The sequence below is a fragment of the Hordeum vulgare genome, chromosome 7H, assembly GCF_904849725.1.
Source record: "Hordeum vulgare subsp. vulgare chromosome 7H, MorexV3_pseudomolecules_assembly, whole genome shotgun sequence".
NCBI classification, from domain to species: Eukaryota; Viridiplantae; Streptophyta; class Magnoliopsida; order Poales; family Poaceae; genus Hordeum; species Hordeum vulgare.
In genome coordinates this window covers 87848356-87863816 of record NC_058524.1, presented here as the reverse complement: position 1 = coordinate 87863816, position 15461 = coordinate 87848356, and the positions used below count along the sequence as shown (strand labels likewise).

The following is a 15461-nucleotide window of genomic DNA, read 5'->3' as shown; positions in this document are numbered from 1 at the left end:
GCAGCAAGATTTGGCGGGAGGGACATTTCCGCGCGGCCTTTCCCGCTCCCCCCACCCGCCGCCACCATTGCCTCGCCACCGCACGCTCCGGTGCATCCTCCGCGACCGTCCCTCGCCGCCACGGACGCCTCCTTGCTGCCCCCCGTCACCGTCGAGGTCGCGCACGCTCCTTCCCCTCGGGCGGATCTCGTCGCCGGCCATGTTGGCCCCGCCGTCGCTCAAGCCAGCGTCGCGCCTGCCCGCAAGCGGCAGGGCAACGTGGTCATGCCGGGCGGAAATCCGACAGCCCCCGCCGCGAAGGCTCGCGCTCCGGGCACTAACGCTGTTGTGCGATGTCGGTCGGTGGCGGAGAAGGTCACCAAGGCCGCGGGCGTCAAGAGGAAGAGGATTCTGGCTCCTTCATCCTCTCACTCCATCCTGGAGAGAGATGCCCCGGCGATGCCGTTCAACGGTGTCGCCCCCCCCCCCCCCCCCCCCCCCGCAAGCGAGGTGTTCGACGAAATGGTCGGAAGGTATGCGTCTTCGGTCATGGTCATTTACTTTCGTTTTTGCCATTTTTTGCGATAGCTTGTGACTTGTCAATCGTTCAATATAGCCAAAGATCGAAGAACTATATGATCTTGGAAGATCAAGCTTGATCCAAGCATGGAGTACGGTGTCCCTTGATGTATGCACGGATACTTCCCAAACCGCCAAGAGATATTGGCAAAGGATCAAAAATCAATACTTCCGCATTATGGCAAAGTATCCCAATAGGACTCCACGCACATTTCGGTCGCTTGAAGGGCGTTGGGAGAATATCAAGCATATGTGCAGCCGTTGGGCTGCTTGCTTGGAGCAAGTACGCAATGCACTTCCAAGTGAGACCGTGGAATCCGACTATGTGAGTTTGTTTTGCCTTTGTTCAAGTTGTGCGTAATCATATTTGCATCATGAGAATTGATTACATCACTTTGTTCACATTGTGTAGGACAAGATTGCCCAACATAGATACAAAGACATGGAAGTTTCGGAAGGCAAATTCTTCAAACTATAGCATTGTTGGGAGTTGCTCCAAAAGTGCGAGAAGTGGAAGTTGATCGACAAAGAATCTTTGTTGCTCGCCGAAGAGAACAAGATCATGTCAATGAACCGCGATGACATGGACGACCTCACCAAAACATGGCATGATATGGCAAGGAGAGAGATCTTGAAGAGGAGAATGGTCTTCTCTGCTCCATATGGTGGCTATGCCGATGAACTTCAAGATGGACTCGATGGCGCGGGGTGAAGATTGACCAAGATGATGCAAGACCCTCTTTTGCGTTTGTCGTACTGAACTTGGCTTTTATTTACGCGTAAAACTGTGTTATGTTTGTTTGAATTTGAACTTATTTGTGAGAATTTATATCAAATGCGAGAATTAATCGTTTTCTGTTTTCGTGCGACGCGGCCGTGTCCGAACAGACCCCGCAAAAGCCGACCCGTATAAAAGCATATTCGACGAATATACTTTTATACGAGTCTGTTTGGGGGTCTCCATCCATATCAGCCCGCGCTGGCCGGCAAAAAGGATTTTACGCGAACTGCAAACGCGTTTTACGGACCGGCATTATGCGGGGTATGCTAGAGTTGCTCTAAGTGGAATGGGAAACAAGGGCAAACGCAAACAGACTTGAAAGCTACATGCGGCTCGGCTTTTTGGGCGTGGTCGACGGTGCAGCCAAGTGCTGTTCCTGCGTCCCTTTTATGGAGACTTCTTGCTGGCTTCTCTGCCTTTTAATCGTCAGCAAGTCTCCTGCCGATGAGAGCAAGGTGGTGACCCTAGTCGTGCCCTCCTCCTCCTCCTCCACCACCGTTATTCTCAGGTCTTGTTGTTTATTGATCTACGCACTTCTTTTTCTACCTATAATAACGAATCGATGGTATGATATGTCATATGTGATGCTTGTAGCAAATCTGTTGCAATTAACAAGTGGTCTTGTCTCTGTTGTGCAGAGTAAGATAGGGTAGTCAAAAATTCAACCAGAGCTGTGATCAGGGAGCGTGCAGAGATGCCGACCATCATCATCAAGGTAGACCTCGACTGCGGCCGCTGCCACGGCAAGATGAGGAAGGTGCTCGACAGGATCCGAGGTACGTAACGTACTCGCAAGCTGTTCATGTCTCTTGACCGCAACGAGGCTGAGGAAATTCTTGGGTTGCAGAGAAGGGCGAGTTCGTCATCGACGAAATCAAGTACGACGAGAAGAAGAACCAGGTGACCGTGTCGGGCCCCTTCGACGCCGACAAGCTGGCCGACAAGCTGTGCTGCAAGGCGTGCAACATCATCAAGGAGATCGAGATCGTCGAGCCTCCGCCCAAGAAAGAGGAGATCAAGCCTCCGCCGCCGAAGGAGAAGGCCAAGTCCCCGGGCCCGGCCAAGGACGAGAAGGTCAAGGTGGAGGGTCCGGCGAAGGAGAAACAGCCGCCGGCCAAGGTCGTGGAGGTGCCGGTGCCGTACCCGTGCCCCTACCCCTACCCGTTCCCGTCCGGCTGCTGCTGCCACCACCAGGGACACGGCGGCTGCCAGTGCCCTCCGCCGGCGCCGGCGCCCCAGCCGCTGTATCCCTGCGGCGGCTACATGATGGTCTGCGAGGACGACCCGTCCGGCGCCTGCGCCATCATGTGACTCGCTACGCTCTACCTAACCTAAACCACCGGTGTTACTCCAGTTCGGTAGTTCCTCATGTATAAGCACCGTACACACGCACCACATATACGACCAATCCCAGCGGAAGTTATGCAATAAAAATCCCACATTCGTGTAAGTGAAACCGATGAGGAGGAAGAAAGACGTCAGTCAGTGGCAGCAGAGCACTCCCGCTTTGTTTATGTTGCATTCCGTTACACTTCGTGACCTTCACCAACCCCATTTGCTTTGTTCGGGTGTTATCATTTTCATTTTTGCTATACCTCATCTCATGCGTCCGAAAAATTCCAACTCGCCAGTCGATTTCAGCGCAGCCTCGAGGTCGCCCCTGATGAGGAGGGAGGACGCAAGTGCGAGCCGGGAACAAGCAGGAGCGTGGGAAGCCACGACATCAACGAAGGGAGTGAGTAGGATGGATGACCAGAGCGTCGGCAGTACGGCGATGGGTGCCAAATTAATCGAGCGTGTGGTAGCTCGCCGACAACGAAAGACGTGGCCAGCGTCGCTTGGCAGCAGTGGGGAGGAAGAAGAAGAAGAAGAACACGTGGGCAAGGGATGGTCGTTGGATGAAGATCTAACGATTTGACCGCATGGGAAATGTCGTAAGCAATCTTCAGAGTCCAAGACACAGAGATCTTCCCCTCAAAAACAGAAAAAGATACAGAGATCTCGATTTGGAAAATCTGGCTGACGCTGCATTGCTTTCTCCGTCGCATGGGAATTGGGAAATAGGCGGTCCCTTTCATTTGTCATGCAAGAGTGATATAGTGCGGCATGCTTTTATCGTTACATTATACAGTACTCTTTATTAGTGTCGCGTAAAGACTGGGAGAAGGGGACGCTTGATCAGATTGGAGGACCAGAGGTGGTCCGTGGATGAGACGAGTGACAATGTTTTGTAGAGCGAGTGGGAAGTGATGAAAGGCCGACATGCCACTAGCTTAGCAGGATGTGTGCTGGCATGCAGTGGAAAATGCAGTTGCACCATGCACGCGTGGTGGATTCGCCCTGCAGCTCCCGTTGTTTTGTTGGTTGATTCGTTTCTTTCGCTCGATTCTCCGGGAGACGGGCCGGGGGCTGAAATACCTGCCGCAGCCGGACAAGCAGCTTCTGATCCTGAAATACAACATGTGGAGTGGGCGACCTAGAGGGCGGTAGCAATGGCGTTAGAGCAACTCCAGCAGCTCTCTTAAAAATCTTTTCATAAAACTTTTTTTTGGCTTTCTGTAAAAGTTAAGAAAGGTTGTATGAAAGCCATTTTGTCAATTCACCTAAATCCTTTGTATTTTATTTTAATTGAAAACTGAGGATTGCCTAGGACCCGACACGATGCACGAGGCGGCAAGCGGCACGGGCTCGATGGCATTGCAATTAGGTTTTGGCAAGGCACGCGGTGAAGTTTCATGCGGTTGAAGATACTAGGAGATGATCTTCTCGTAAACTTGCAGGAGGAAATATTATTTTTACAAGATCCTCTAAAGTTATGATCACTTTACGGGAACTGTTAGATAGTTTTTTTCTTTGCTCAACTTCCTGTAAATGACAATTATTTTAGAGAGAGGGGAGTTATTGAAGTTGCTCTTAGCTAGTGGTTGGTTATCTCCGTCATTTTTGACATTTATGGCTCAGTTCAGTTTGACCGAACTAATGCAAATTTAAAATCATGTTCTATCTAATTTGGTTGCACCTCGGCATTCTGGAAGGAGATATGTTTGCCCTATCCCAAGACTTGACCAACATGGGAAGAAAAGAAAAAAAATTGGTAAGAAATGAAAGGTATTTTCTAGAATATAAAAGGCTTTGTGGGCATATGAAGCAAAGATTTCTTGGGGAGTTAATTGTGGCTAAAAAAAGTTGACTTCCTGGGATTGTAAGAGATAGTGCGATCAAAAAAATCTAGATCTGATTTTTGTGCAGGCGGAGATTTTCACTGGCACCACACACCCTCTAGGGGAACTATGACGGCCTCTTACTTGGTAGTTAACTATAGTACCTTAGATGTAATATCTCAGGAGGATGGGGAGTATTATATCAAAATGATAGTTTAGGACGTAAAAAAATTCATATGAGATTTTTTTTGAGAGTACACAATAGAAGGCAGAAATATGTACAAGAAGTTGGGGAATACCACCCAGACCGGTACCACACACCTAGTACCAACCATTCCAGGAAACTCCACTCCTAAAGCTATACTCTAGTACTCACAAAAGATGTTAACTCCGTGACCTCCAGCCCCCCTTCAAGCACGTAGCTCATCAAAGTTCCTATCGGTGAAGTTGATGATCGTCGAGATCACCCTCGTCGGGCCGAACACCAAGCCGTTACGATGCTTCCAAAGGCTCCAACGGATGAGCATGACGACCGAGTCGAAGCCCTTCCTAATCTCCTTCGACATCTTCTTTCGCACCCTCAACCACCATTCCGCCATTTTATCATTCAGCGTTGGCACCAAGCTGATGGGAATCCTCGCACGGAGGAAGCAACAGTGCCAGACTTGTCAGGCGAAGACGCATTGCACTAGAATGTGGTCAACCGTGTCCTCCTCTTGAGCGCAGACGAAACAAGCAGAGGGTTGATCTTGCAAACTATGTTGCAGCCTTCGATCCGCCGTCCAAAGCCGGTACTGCGTAGCGAGCCACATGAACAATTTGCAGTTTAGGGGCGCCCAACATTTCCAAATTGCAGGGCAGGAGCGGAGCAAACACTGTCGTGCCATAACATGCTATAAGTAGATCTCGAGGAGTAAGTTCCACTGTTGTGCCATCTCCATATAGGTGTATCACTTCGCGTCGGGTGAAGGATCGGGTTGATCATGATCTCCCAGAGATGGAGGATCTGAATCATCGCCTCAACAGAGGGGTCTCCCATAACGTCATGAGCCCAACGATGGGAAATTAGGGCCTGACGGACCGTGCATCTGTTCACCACTTGCATGCGGATACGTTCAAACACCAGGGGCACCAGCTCTTTAATGGAAGAACCATCAACCCAACGATCCTTCCAGAAAAGAATGCGCTCTCCATTGCCCACCTTCCACTGAACAAGGTCGTTGAAAGCCTCCTGCACCTTAGTGTCCATTGCCAGTGGCAATCCCTGCCAGGGTTTGGTAACGACGGTGCGTTTAAGCCACTCCCATCTTAGTCTCAACGCTAGTCCGTGCATGTTCAGATCCAAAACTCCCAGACCCCCAAGCTGCTTGTGCCGGCAAACCCTTTAGTTTTGGTATATGGAGATGCATAGCGTGATAAGAAAGCTAAACTTTTAGCTGAGTTATTTAGGGTTGTCCAGAACATCATAAATCTTATCTTGATAGGGGTTGGTTTTAATATAGTCCCTTTGTTTCTAAATATAAGTTTTTTAGTTATTTCACTAGAGGACCATATACGGAGCAAAATGAATGAATCTACACTCTAAAATATGTCTACATACATATGTATATAGTCCTCTAGTGAAACTTCTAAAAAGACATATTTAGAAACAGAGGGAGTAGTTAGGAAAGCAAGGACACCTGGGCATCAGAGCTTCTTGTTCAATGCTATTATTGAACATAATGGACTTAGTGAGCTTGCTCTTAATGGAAGGCATTTTACAGGGGTAATAATTTCTAAGTCCCTGCCTTCGAAAAACTAAATAGAGTTTTGTGTTACCCATACTGGGAGGAGAATTATCCCCTGACACAGGTTTGTGCTTTAGTAAGGGAAAAATCTGAGCACACACCTTTGTTCCTGGACTTCGGTGATGTGCCAAAGACTAGCCCATTTTTAGATTTGAGAACTTCTAGTGTTTAAGAATGCGATTATAACCTTCTCACTGATGTTTTGTTAGACCCCACCTTGAGGCGTCCACCATTGAGGAATGGCAATGCAGGTTGAGAGTTCCTAGAGCAAAGTTGGAAGGATGGAACAAAACCATGAATGCCTGATAGAGAACTTTGAGATAAAATCTTGTCAAATTAGAAGTCATTGATAGCCATTGTGAAAAATTAGGCATGTCTGCTGATATGAGGCAGGAACAAAAAGACTTGAGAGCTCAGTTAGATAGGATTATGCAACAAGAGGAACTGAAATGGAAATAAAGAGCAAAAAATAGTAAAATTCTTGAAGAGAAGCTAATGCTAAATACCTACTCCCTCCGTTCGTAAATATAAGTCTTTTTAGATATTCTAATATAGACTATACACGAAGCAAAATGAATGAATCTACACTTTAAAATACATCTATATATATCCGAATATAGTCTAGATTGAAATCTATATTAGGAATTTTATTTAGAAACGAAGGGAGTGCATGCTAAAGCTAATGATAGAAGGAGGGAGAACAAGATAAATTCGATGCACCGTACGTATGAGGTCCTGATTGAGGAGGGGGGCAATCTAATAGAATATATTACCAAATACTACACAAGCCTCTTTGGTCACCCTAAGGTTTCTACAATCTCTCTAGATGTTGATAACCCTAAAACTATACCCCGAGGGCTACACAAAAATTCTCTTTGGAAGTGATTGAAGTGTGGTGTTTAAAATGCCCCAGACTAAATCCCCCGGCCCAAATGGCTTCATTCCGAATTTCTATCAACACTTTTGGGATCTACCTTAGTTTGATTTGAAGGACTTATTTGATGATTTTCACATACGAGTATTGGATATATAGGCTGAATTATGGAATGATTACCTTAGTCCCTAAAACCAAGGATGTTAATCAAATCCAAAAATACATACATATTTGTGTTCCTAATGTCAGCTTTAAAATTTGTACCAATGTAATTATGAATAGGCTTAATGGAGTGGCTAGGGATGTCATTTCACCAATCCAAGTTGTCTTTATTGAGGGGATGCATATTATGGAGGGGTGATGATTTTAATTGGAGCCTTGAATAGTATTCACACAAAAAACAAAGTGCTTTGGTTTTTTAAGTTGATTTTGAGAAAGCTTATTGAAAGGATGTGGATGTCGCCTAAAGGAGGGGTGAATAGGCGCTTTAAAATAATTACGGTTAAGCCTTGAACAAATGCGGAATAAAACTAACGTTTAATTTTTCAAGCACAAAACCTAAAACAACTAGGCTCACCTATGTGCACGAACAACTTATGCTAAGCCAGATAACCCACTAAGTGATAGCAAGATATATAACAAGAAACAATATGGCTATCATAAAGTAAAATGCATAATTAAAAGGCTCAAGTAAGAGATAACCGAGGCATGTGGGGACGACGATATATCCCGAAGTTCACACCCTTGCAGATGCTAATCTCTGTTTGGAGCGGTGTGGAGGCACAATGCTCCCCAAGATGCCACTAAGGCCACCGTAATCTCCTCACGCCCTCGCACAATGCAAGATGTCGTGATTCCACTAAGGTACCCTTGAGGGTGGTCATCGAACCCGTACAAACAAGGTTGGGGCAATCTCCACAACTTAATTGGAGGCTCCCAACAACACCACGAAGCTTCACCATAATGGACTGTGGGTCTGAGATGACCTCAAATGCTCGGAGCAATCTCCACAATCTAATTGGAGACCGCAATGCTTGCCCGGAGCTTTACACCATAATGATTGAGCTCCAAGGCACCACCAAGCTTCTAGGATGCCAAAGCACCCAAGAAGAACAAGATCTAGGGTACCAAGCATCCAAGAGTGATAAGCTTCTCAACTTTTCACTTCCATGTATCACCGTGGAAAACTAAAACCGATGCAACTAATGCAATGTCAAGGACACACGACGTGGTCAAGTCCTTCACACTTAAATCCCTTCACAACAACAAAATCTATGGAGGAATATGAGAGGAAGAACAAGGAGCTTACAAAGAACTCCAAGATCAAGATCCAAGGGGTTCCCCTCAAATAGAGGAGTTATTGGTGAAAATGTGGATCTAGAACTCCTCTCTCTTTTCCCTCAAGAACTAGCAAGAATCATTGATGAGACTGAGAGTTAGCAAGCTCAAAGAAGGTCAACAATTGTTGGAAATATGCCCTAGAGGCAATAATAAAATAGTTATTATTATATTTCATGTATCAAAATAATCGTTTATTATCCATGCCATAATTGTGTTGAATGAAAGCATAGATACATGTGTGGATATATAGACAAAACAATGTCCCTCGTAAGCCTCTAGTTGGCTAGCCAGTTGATCAAGGATGGTTAAGGTTTTCTGACCATGTCACTTGATAACTGGATCACATCATTAGGAGAATCATGTGATGGACTAGACCCAAACTATGAACGTAGCATGTCATCGTGTCATTTTGTTGCTATTGTTTTCTTCGTGTCAAGTATTCATTCCTATGACCATGAGATCATGTAACTCACTGGCACCGGAGGTATATCTTGTGTGTATCAAACGTCACAATGTTACTGGGTGACTATAAAGGTGCTCTACAGGTATCTCCGAAGGTGTTCGTTGAGTTAGCATGGATCAAGACTGGGATTTGTCACTCTGTGTGACAGAGAGGTATCTCGGGGCCCACTCGGTAATACAACATCACATACAAGCCTTGCAAGCAATGTGACTCAAGTGTAAGTCACGGGATCTTGTATTACGGAACGAGTAAAGAGACTTTCCGGTAACGAGATTGAAATCGGTATAGGGATACCAACGATCAAATCTCGGGCAAGTAACATACCGAAGGACAAAGGGAATGTTATAAGGTATTATATGAATCCTTGGCACAGAGGTTCAACCGATAAGATCTTTGTAGAATATGTAAGATCCAATATGGACATCCAGATCCCGCTATTGGATATTGACTGAGCAGTGTCTTGGGTCATGTCTACATAGTTCTCGAACCCGCAGGGTCTGCACACTTAAGGTTCGATGATGTTTTAGTATAGTTGAGTTATTTGTGTTGGTGACCGAAGGTTGTTCGGAGTCCCGGATGAGATCACAGACGTCACGAGGGTTTCCGGAATGGTGCAGAAACGAAGATTGTTATATAGGATGGTTTCATTTGGTCACTGGAAAGATTTCAAACATTACCGGGAGTGTACCCGAGGTGATGAATGGGTTCCGGTATTCACTTGGAGGGGCCCACACACCCGGGAGTGAGCCCAGTAACCCTAGGGTGGCGCACCATCCCTTAGTGGGCTGGTGAGGCCAGCCCAAGTGGGCTATGGTGCCACAAGTGGAAAAACCAAAGGAAAAGAAAAAACACAAGGAAAGAGGGAGGTGGGAAGGAAGGAGTGGACTCCTTCCCCCAAACCGAATTGGGGTGGGAGATGCTACGTCAACAAAAGTCCTTCCCCGGCAGTGGTGCCAGAGATCCTTCTGTCGTCTCTTGAGCTTGCGTTGGTTTTTCCCTTGAAGAGGAAAGGGTGATGTAGCACAGGAGTAGTAAGTATTTCCCTCAGTTTGAGAACCAAGGTATCAATCCAGTAGGAGAATCTCGTCAAGTCCAGAGTACCTGCACAAACACAAAAGAGCTTGCACCCAACGCTGTAAAGGGGTTATCAATCCCTTCAAGATTGTTTGCAAAGTGAGATCTGAAAGCGGAAAGTGCAACAAAGTAAAAAGTGTAAGGCTGAAAATATGGTGTGGACTAGACCCTCGGGCCATAGTGTTCACTAGAGGCTTCTCTCAAAATAGCAAGTATTATGGTGGGTGAACAAATTACTCTCGAGCAATTGATAGAACCGTGCAAGTTCATGACGATATCTAAGGCAATGATCATACATATAGGCATCACGTCCGAGACAAGTAGACCGATACTTTCTGCATCTACTACTATTACTCCACACATCGACCGCTATCCAGCATGCATCTAGTGTATTGAGTTCATAACGAACAGAGTAACGCCGTAAGCAAGATGACATGATGTAGAGGGATAATCTCAAAAAAATGATGAAAACCCCCATCTTTTTACCCTCGATGGAAACAACACGATACGTGCCTCGCTACCCCTTCTGTCACTGGGTGAGGTCACCGCACGGTATGAACCCAAAACCAAGCACTTCTCCCATTGCAAGAATCATAGATCTAGTTGGCCAGACAAAACCCACAACTCGAAGAGAATTACAAGGATACGAAATCATGCATAAGAGAGATCAGTAGAAACTGAAATAAGATTCATAGATAATCTGATCATAAATCCACAATTCATCGGATCTCAACAAACACACCGCAAAAGAAGATTACATCAGACAGATCTCCATGAAGATCATGGAGAACTTTGTATTGAAGATCCAAGAGAGAGAAGAAGCCATCCAGTTACTAGCTATGAACCCTTAGGTCTATGGTGAACTACTCACGCATCATCGCAGAGGTCATGGTGTTGATGAAGAAGCCCTCCGTATCCGAATCCCCCCTCCGGCAGGGCACCAGAACGTGCCCTAGATGGGATCTTGCGGAGACAGAAGCTTGCGGCGGCGGAAAAGTACTTTCGATGGTCTCCTGATATTTTGTGAAATTTTTGGGGATATATAGGCGCAAAACCAAGGGCAGAGGTGGCCGTGGGAGCCCACAAGCCTGGACGGTGTGGGCCCCCCTGGCCGCGCCATGAGGGCTTGTGGGGTCCCTGAGGACCCCCTGCCTTGGTTCTCAAGTCTCCCGATCTTCTTTCGTTTCGGAAAAAATCTTTTTGGAAGTTTTATTCCGTTTGGACTCCATTCAAAAAATCCTCCTCTGAAAGGGGTCAAAAACATGGAAAAAACAGGAACTGGCACTTGGCACTGAGTTAATAAGTTAGTCCCAAACAATATATAAAAGGCATGCAAAACATCCAAAGTTTGACAAGATAATAGCATGAAACCATCAAAAATTATAGATACGTTGGAGACATATCTATCATCCCCAAGCTTAACTCCTGCTCGTCCTCGAGTAGGGAAGTGATAAAGAATGAATTTTTGATGTGGAATGCTACCTAGCATAGTTGTCCTTTGCAACTTCTTTCACTTGAAATGAATGTTCAGATCTGTAAGATTCAAAACAATAGTTTGTTATTGACATGAAAACGATAATACTTCAAGCAAACTAGCAAAGTAATCATGAACTTTCAAAGTAACAAGGCCAAGGAAAGTTATCCCTACAAAATCATATAGTCTGGTTATGCTCCATCATCCTCACACAACTAATGTAAATCATGCACAACCCCGGTATTGGCCAAGTAATTGTTTTGGCACTCTTACTTTCTCAAACTTTTTATAACTATCACGCAATACATGAGCGTGAGCCATGGATATAGCACTATAGGTGGAATAGAGTGTGGTGGTGGTTGTGAGACAAAAAGGAGGAGATGGTCACATTGACTCGGCGGATCAAAAGGCTATGGAGATGCCCATTAATAGATATCAATGTGAATGAGTAGGGATTGTCATACAAAGGATGCACTAGAGCTATAAGTATCTGAAAGCTCAAAAGGAAAACTAGTGGGTGTGCATCCAACTTGCTTGCTCACGAAGACCTAGGGCAATTTTGAGGAAGCCCGTCATTGGAATATACAAGCCAAGTTATATAATGAAGATTCCCACTTAGCATATGGTAGTGACAAAGCAAGAATCTCTCAATCACGAAGAACATGTGCTATTATGAAGCACAAGTGTGGAAAAAGATAGTAGCATTGTCCCTTCTCTGTTTTTCTCTCTTTTTTTATTTGGGCTCTTGGGCCTCTTTTTTTCTCTTTTTTATTTTTGGGCTCTTTGGCCTGTCTTTTTTTTCTCACATGGGACAATGCTCTAATAATGATGATCATCACACTTTTATTTACTCACAGCTCAAAGCTCAAAATAATGATGACTCTATAGGAAATGCCTCCGGCAGTGTACCGAGATGTGCAACGATCTAGCATGGCGTATGACGTTGAAACATCTAGCTAGCTATCTTATGATCATGCAATGGAAATATGAGAGTAACGGCACAAGTCATGAGACGGAACGGTGGGAGTTGCATGGCAATATATCTCGGAATGCTATGAAAATGCCATAGTGGGTAGGTATGGTGGCTGTTTTGAGGAAGGCATATGGTGGGTTTGTGCACCGGCGAGAATTGCGCGGCACTAGAGAGTCTAGCAATGGTGGAAGGTGAAAGTGCATCTATACCATGGACTCACATTAGTCATGAAGAACTCACATACTTGTTGCGGAAGTTTTTATTAGTAATCAAAACAAAGTGCTAAATGCATACTCCTAGGGGAAGGGTTGGTAGGTGTTATCCATCGCGCGATCCCGACCTCAACACAAAGGATGACAATAAATAGATCAATTATGCTCCGACTTCCTAACATAGCGGTTCACCATACGTGCATGCTACGGGAATCACTAACTTCAACACAAGTATTTCTAGATTCACAACACCCTACTAACATAGCTCTTAATATTACCAAATCCACGTCTCAAAACTAATTGAGAGGAATCAAGACTTCTCTTTCTACTCAATGCACATGAAGACGGAGGTTTTTGCATCCTCTTTGGGTACCTATCACCTTTGGGACTACTTTCATAGCATAAGCCAACTACCAAGTCACGCACCACCGTGCTCTAAAAGATATAAGTGAAGCACATAGAGCAAAAGTATCTAGCTTAAAAGATATAAGTGAAGCACTATGAGCATTCTAGCAAAATCACGATGAGTGCATGTCTCTCTCTCTCAAAAAGGTGTGCAACAAGGATGATTGTGACACAACAAAAAGAAAAGACTCCTAAGATACAAGACGCTCCAATCAAAACACATATCATGTGGTGAATAAAAATATAGCTCCAAGTAATGTTACCGATGGATTGAAGACGAAAGAGGGGATGCCTTCTGGGGGCATCCCCAAGCTTAGGCTTTTTGGTGTCCTTGAATTTGTCTTGGGATGCCTTGGGCATCCCCAAGCTTGAGCTCTTTCCATTCCTTATCTCTTTGTCCATGAGAATATCACCCAAAACTTGAAAACTTCACAACACAAAACTTAAACAGAAACTCGTGATAACATTAGCACAAGAAAACAAACTACCACCTCTTTTGGTACAGTAGCAAACTTGAATTCTATCTATATTGGTGTTGGGCTACTGTATTCTCACTTTTCCATGGCTAGTACCCCCGATACTAACCATAGTTTCATCAAAACAAGCAACCAACTCAACAAAAACAGAATATGTCAAACACAGACCAGTCTGTAGCAATCTGTATACTTCGTATACTTCTGGTACATCACAAATTCTGAAAGTTACGACTGCCTGGGCAAAAGGAATATCAACCAGCAGCAAAAAGAATCAACTCAAAATCTCTTTATGAATAAAAATAAAAAATCATCTCGTGAGCGAAAAGTTTCTGTCTTTTTCCAGCAGGATCAAACAACCATCACCAAGACTAGTCATAAAGGTTTTGCTTGGCTCAAACACAAAAAGAAACACAAAAACACAATCACAACAGAATTATGAAAGTGTGGACGCAACAAAACAGAAAGAAAAATATAAATTCATTGGGTTGCCTCCCAACAAGCGCTATTGTTTAACGCCCCTAGCTAGGCGTTGATAATTAAATGATACTCACACAAAAGACAAGAATTGAAGCACAACGAGAGCATCATAAAGCATGTGAAAATCACATCTAAGTCTAACATACTTCCTATGCATAGGCATTTTATAGGAAAACAGATTGTCAAGACAACTAATAGTTACCATATGCAAGGAAGAAGAAAGAGACAATAGCAATCTCAACGTAACGAGAAGTGATTTAGTGATATGAAAGTTTCTACCACCATATTTTCCTCTCTCATAATAATTACATGTGGGGTCATATTCGAATTCAACAATTAACTATCACATAGGATATTCTTTTCAGGATCCACATGCATGCAAAGTTCACGCTCTTCAAAAATAGTGGGATTATCATCAACTAAAGTCATGACTTCTCCAAACCCACTTTCAATAAGATTGCAAATATCATATTCATCGTGAGGCTTAAACAAATTTTCAAGATCATAAGAAAAATCATAGCCCCAATCATGATCATTGCAACAAGTAGTGGACATAGCAAAACTAGCATCCCCAAGCTTAGGGTTTTGCATATTTTTAGCATGATTGTCACTAATAGAATTTATAGTGAAACCATTGCAATCATGATTTTCATCCAAGGAGCCCTCGTGAATCACTTCATAAATTTCTTCCTCACAATTTTTAGATTCACGCATCTCAAGCAAAACTCCATAAAGATAGTCAAGTGCACTCAACTCACTAGCAATTGGACCAACATAATTGGATCTCTTAAAGAGATTAGCAAGTGGATGAGGATCCATATCACTAGATTTTCAGCAAGCAAAGATGCAAGCATATTGAAGGCACATGGCACACAAGAGAACATAAAGCAAGCGAAAAAAGGGTGAACGAAAAAGGCAAACGAAAAAAAGGCAAACGAAAAAGGCAAATTGTGAAGTGGGGGAGAGGAAAACGAGAGGCAACTCGCAAACAAAGTAAATGCAAGAGATGAGTTTGCGACACTTACTTGGATGAGTTCTTGACTTGATCCTCCCCGGCAACTGTGCCAGAAATCCTTCTGCTACGTCAACAAAAGTCCTTCCCCGGGAGTGGTGCAAGAGATCCTTCTGTCGTCTCTCGAGCTTGCGTTGGTTTTTCCCTTGAAGAGGAATTGGTGATGCAGCACAGGAGCAGTAAGTATTTCCCTCAGTTTCAGAACCAAGGTATCAATCCAGTAGGAGAATCTTGTCAAGTCCAGAGTACCTGGACAAACACAAAAGAGCTTGCACCCAACGCTGTAAAGGGGTTGTCAATCCCTTCAAGATTGTTTGCAAAGTGAGATCTGAAGGTGGAAAGTGCAACGAAGTAAAAAGTGTAAGGCTGAAAATATAGTGTGGAGTAGACCTT

General features: G+C 44.5%; 1 protein-coding gene across 1 annotated transcript; it reads left to right on the top strand.

Annotated features, from left to right (window-relative positions):
- The first annotated feature begins 1735 nt into the window (after positions 1-1735).
- On the top strand, positions 1736-2893 carry LOC123408938 (protein PYRICULARIA ORYZAE RESISTANCE 21-like). The gene is made up of 3 exons (XM_045101964.1): positions 1736-1847; positions 1978-2115; positions 2187-2893. The coding sequence occupies exons 2-3, from the start codon at positions 2034-2036 to the stop codon at positions 2648-2650; spliced, it is 546 nt and encodes a 181-aa protein (XP_044957899.1). The 5' UTR covers positions 1736-1847; positions 1978-2033; the 3' UTR covers positions 2651-2893.
- The last annotated feature ends 12568 nt before the right edge of the window (positions 2894-15461 follow it).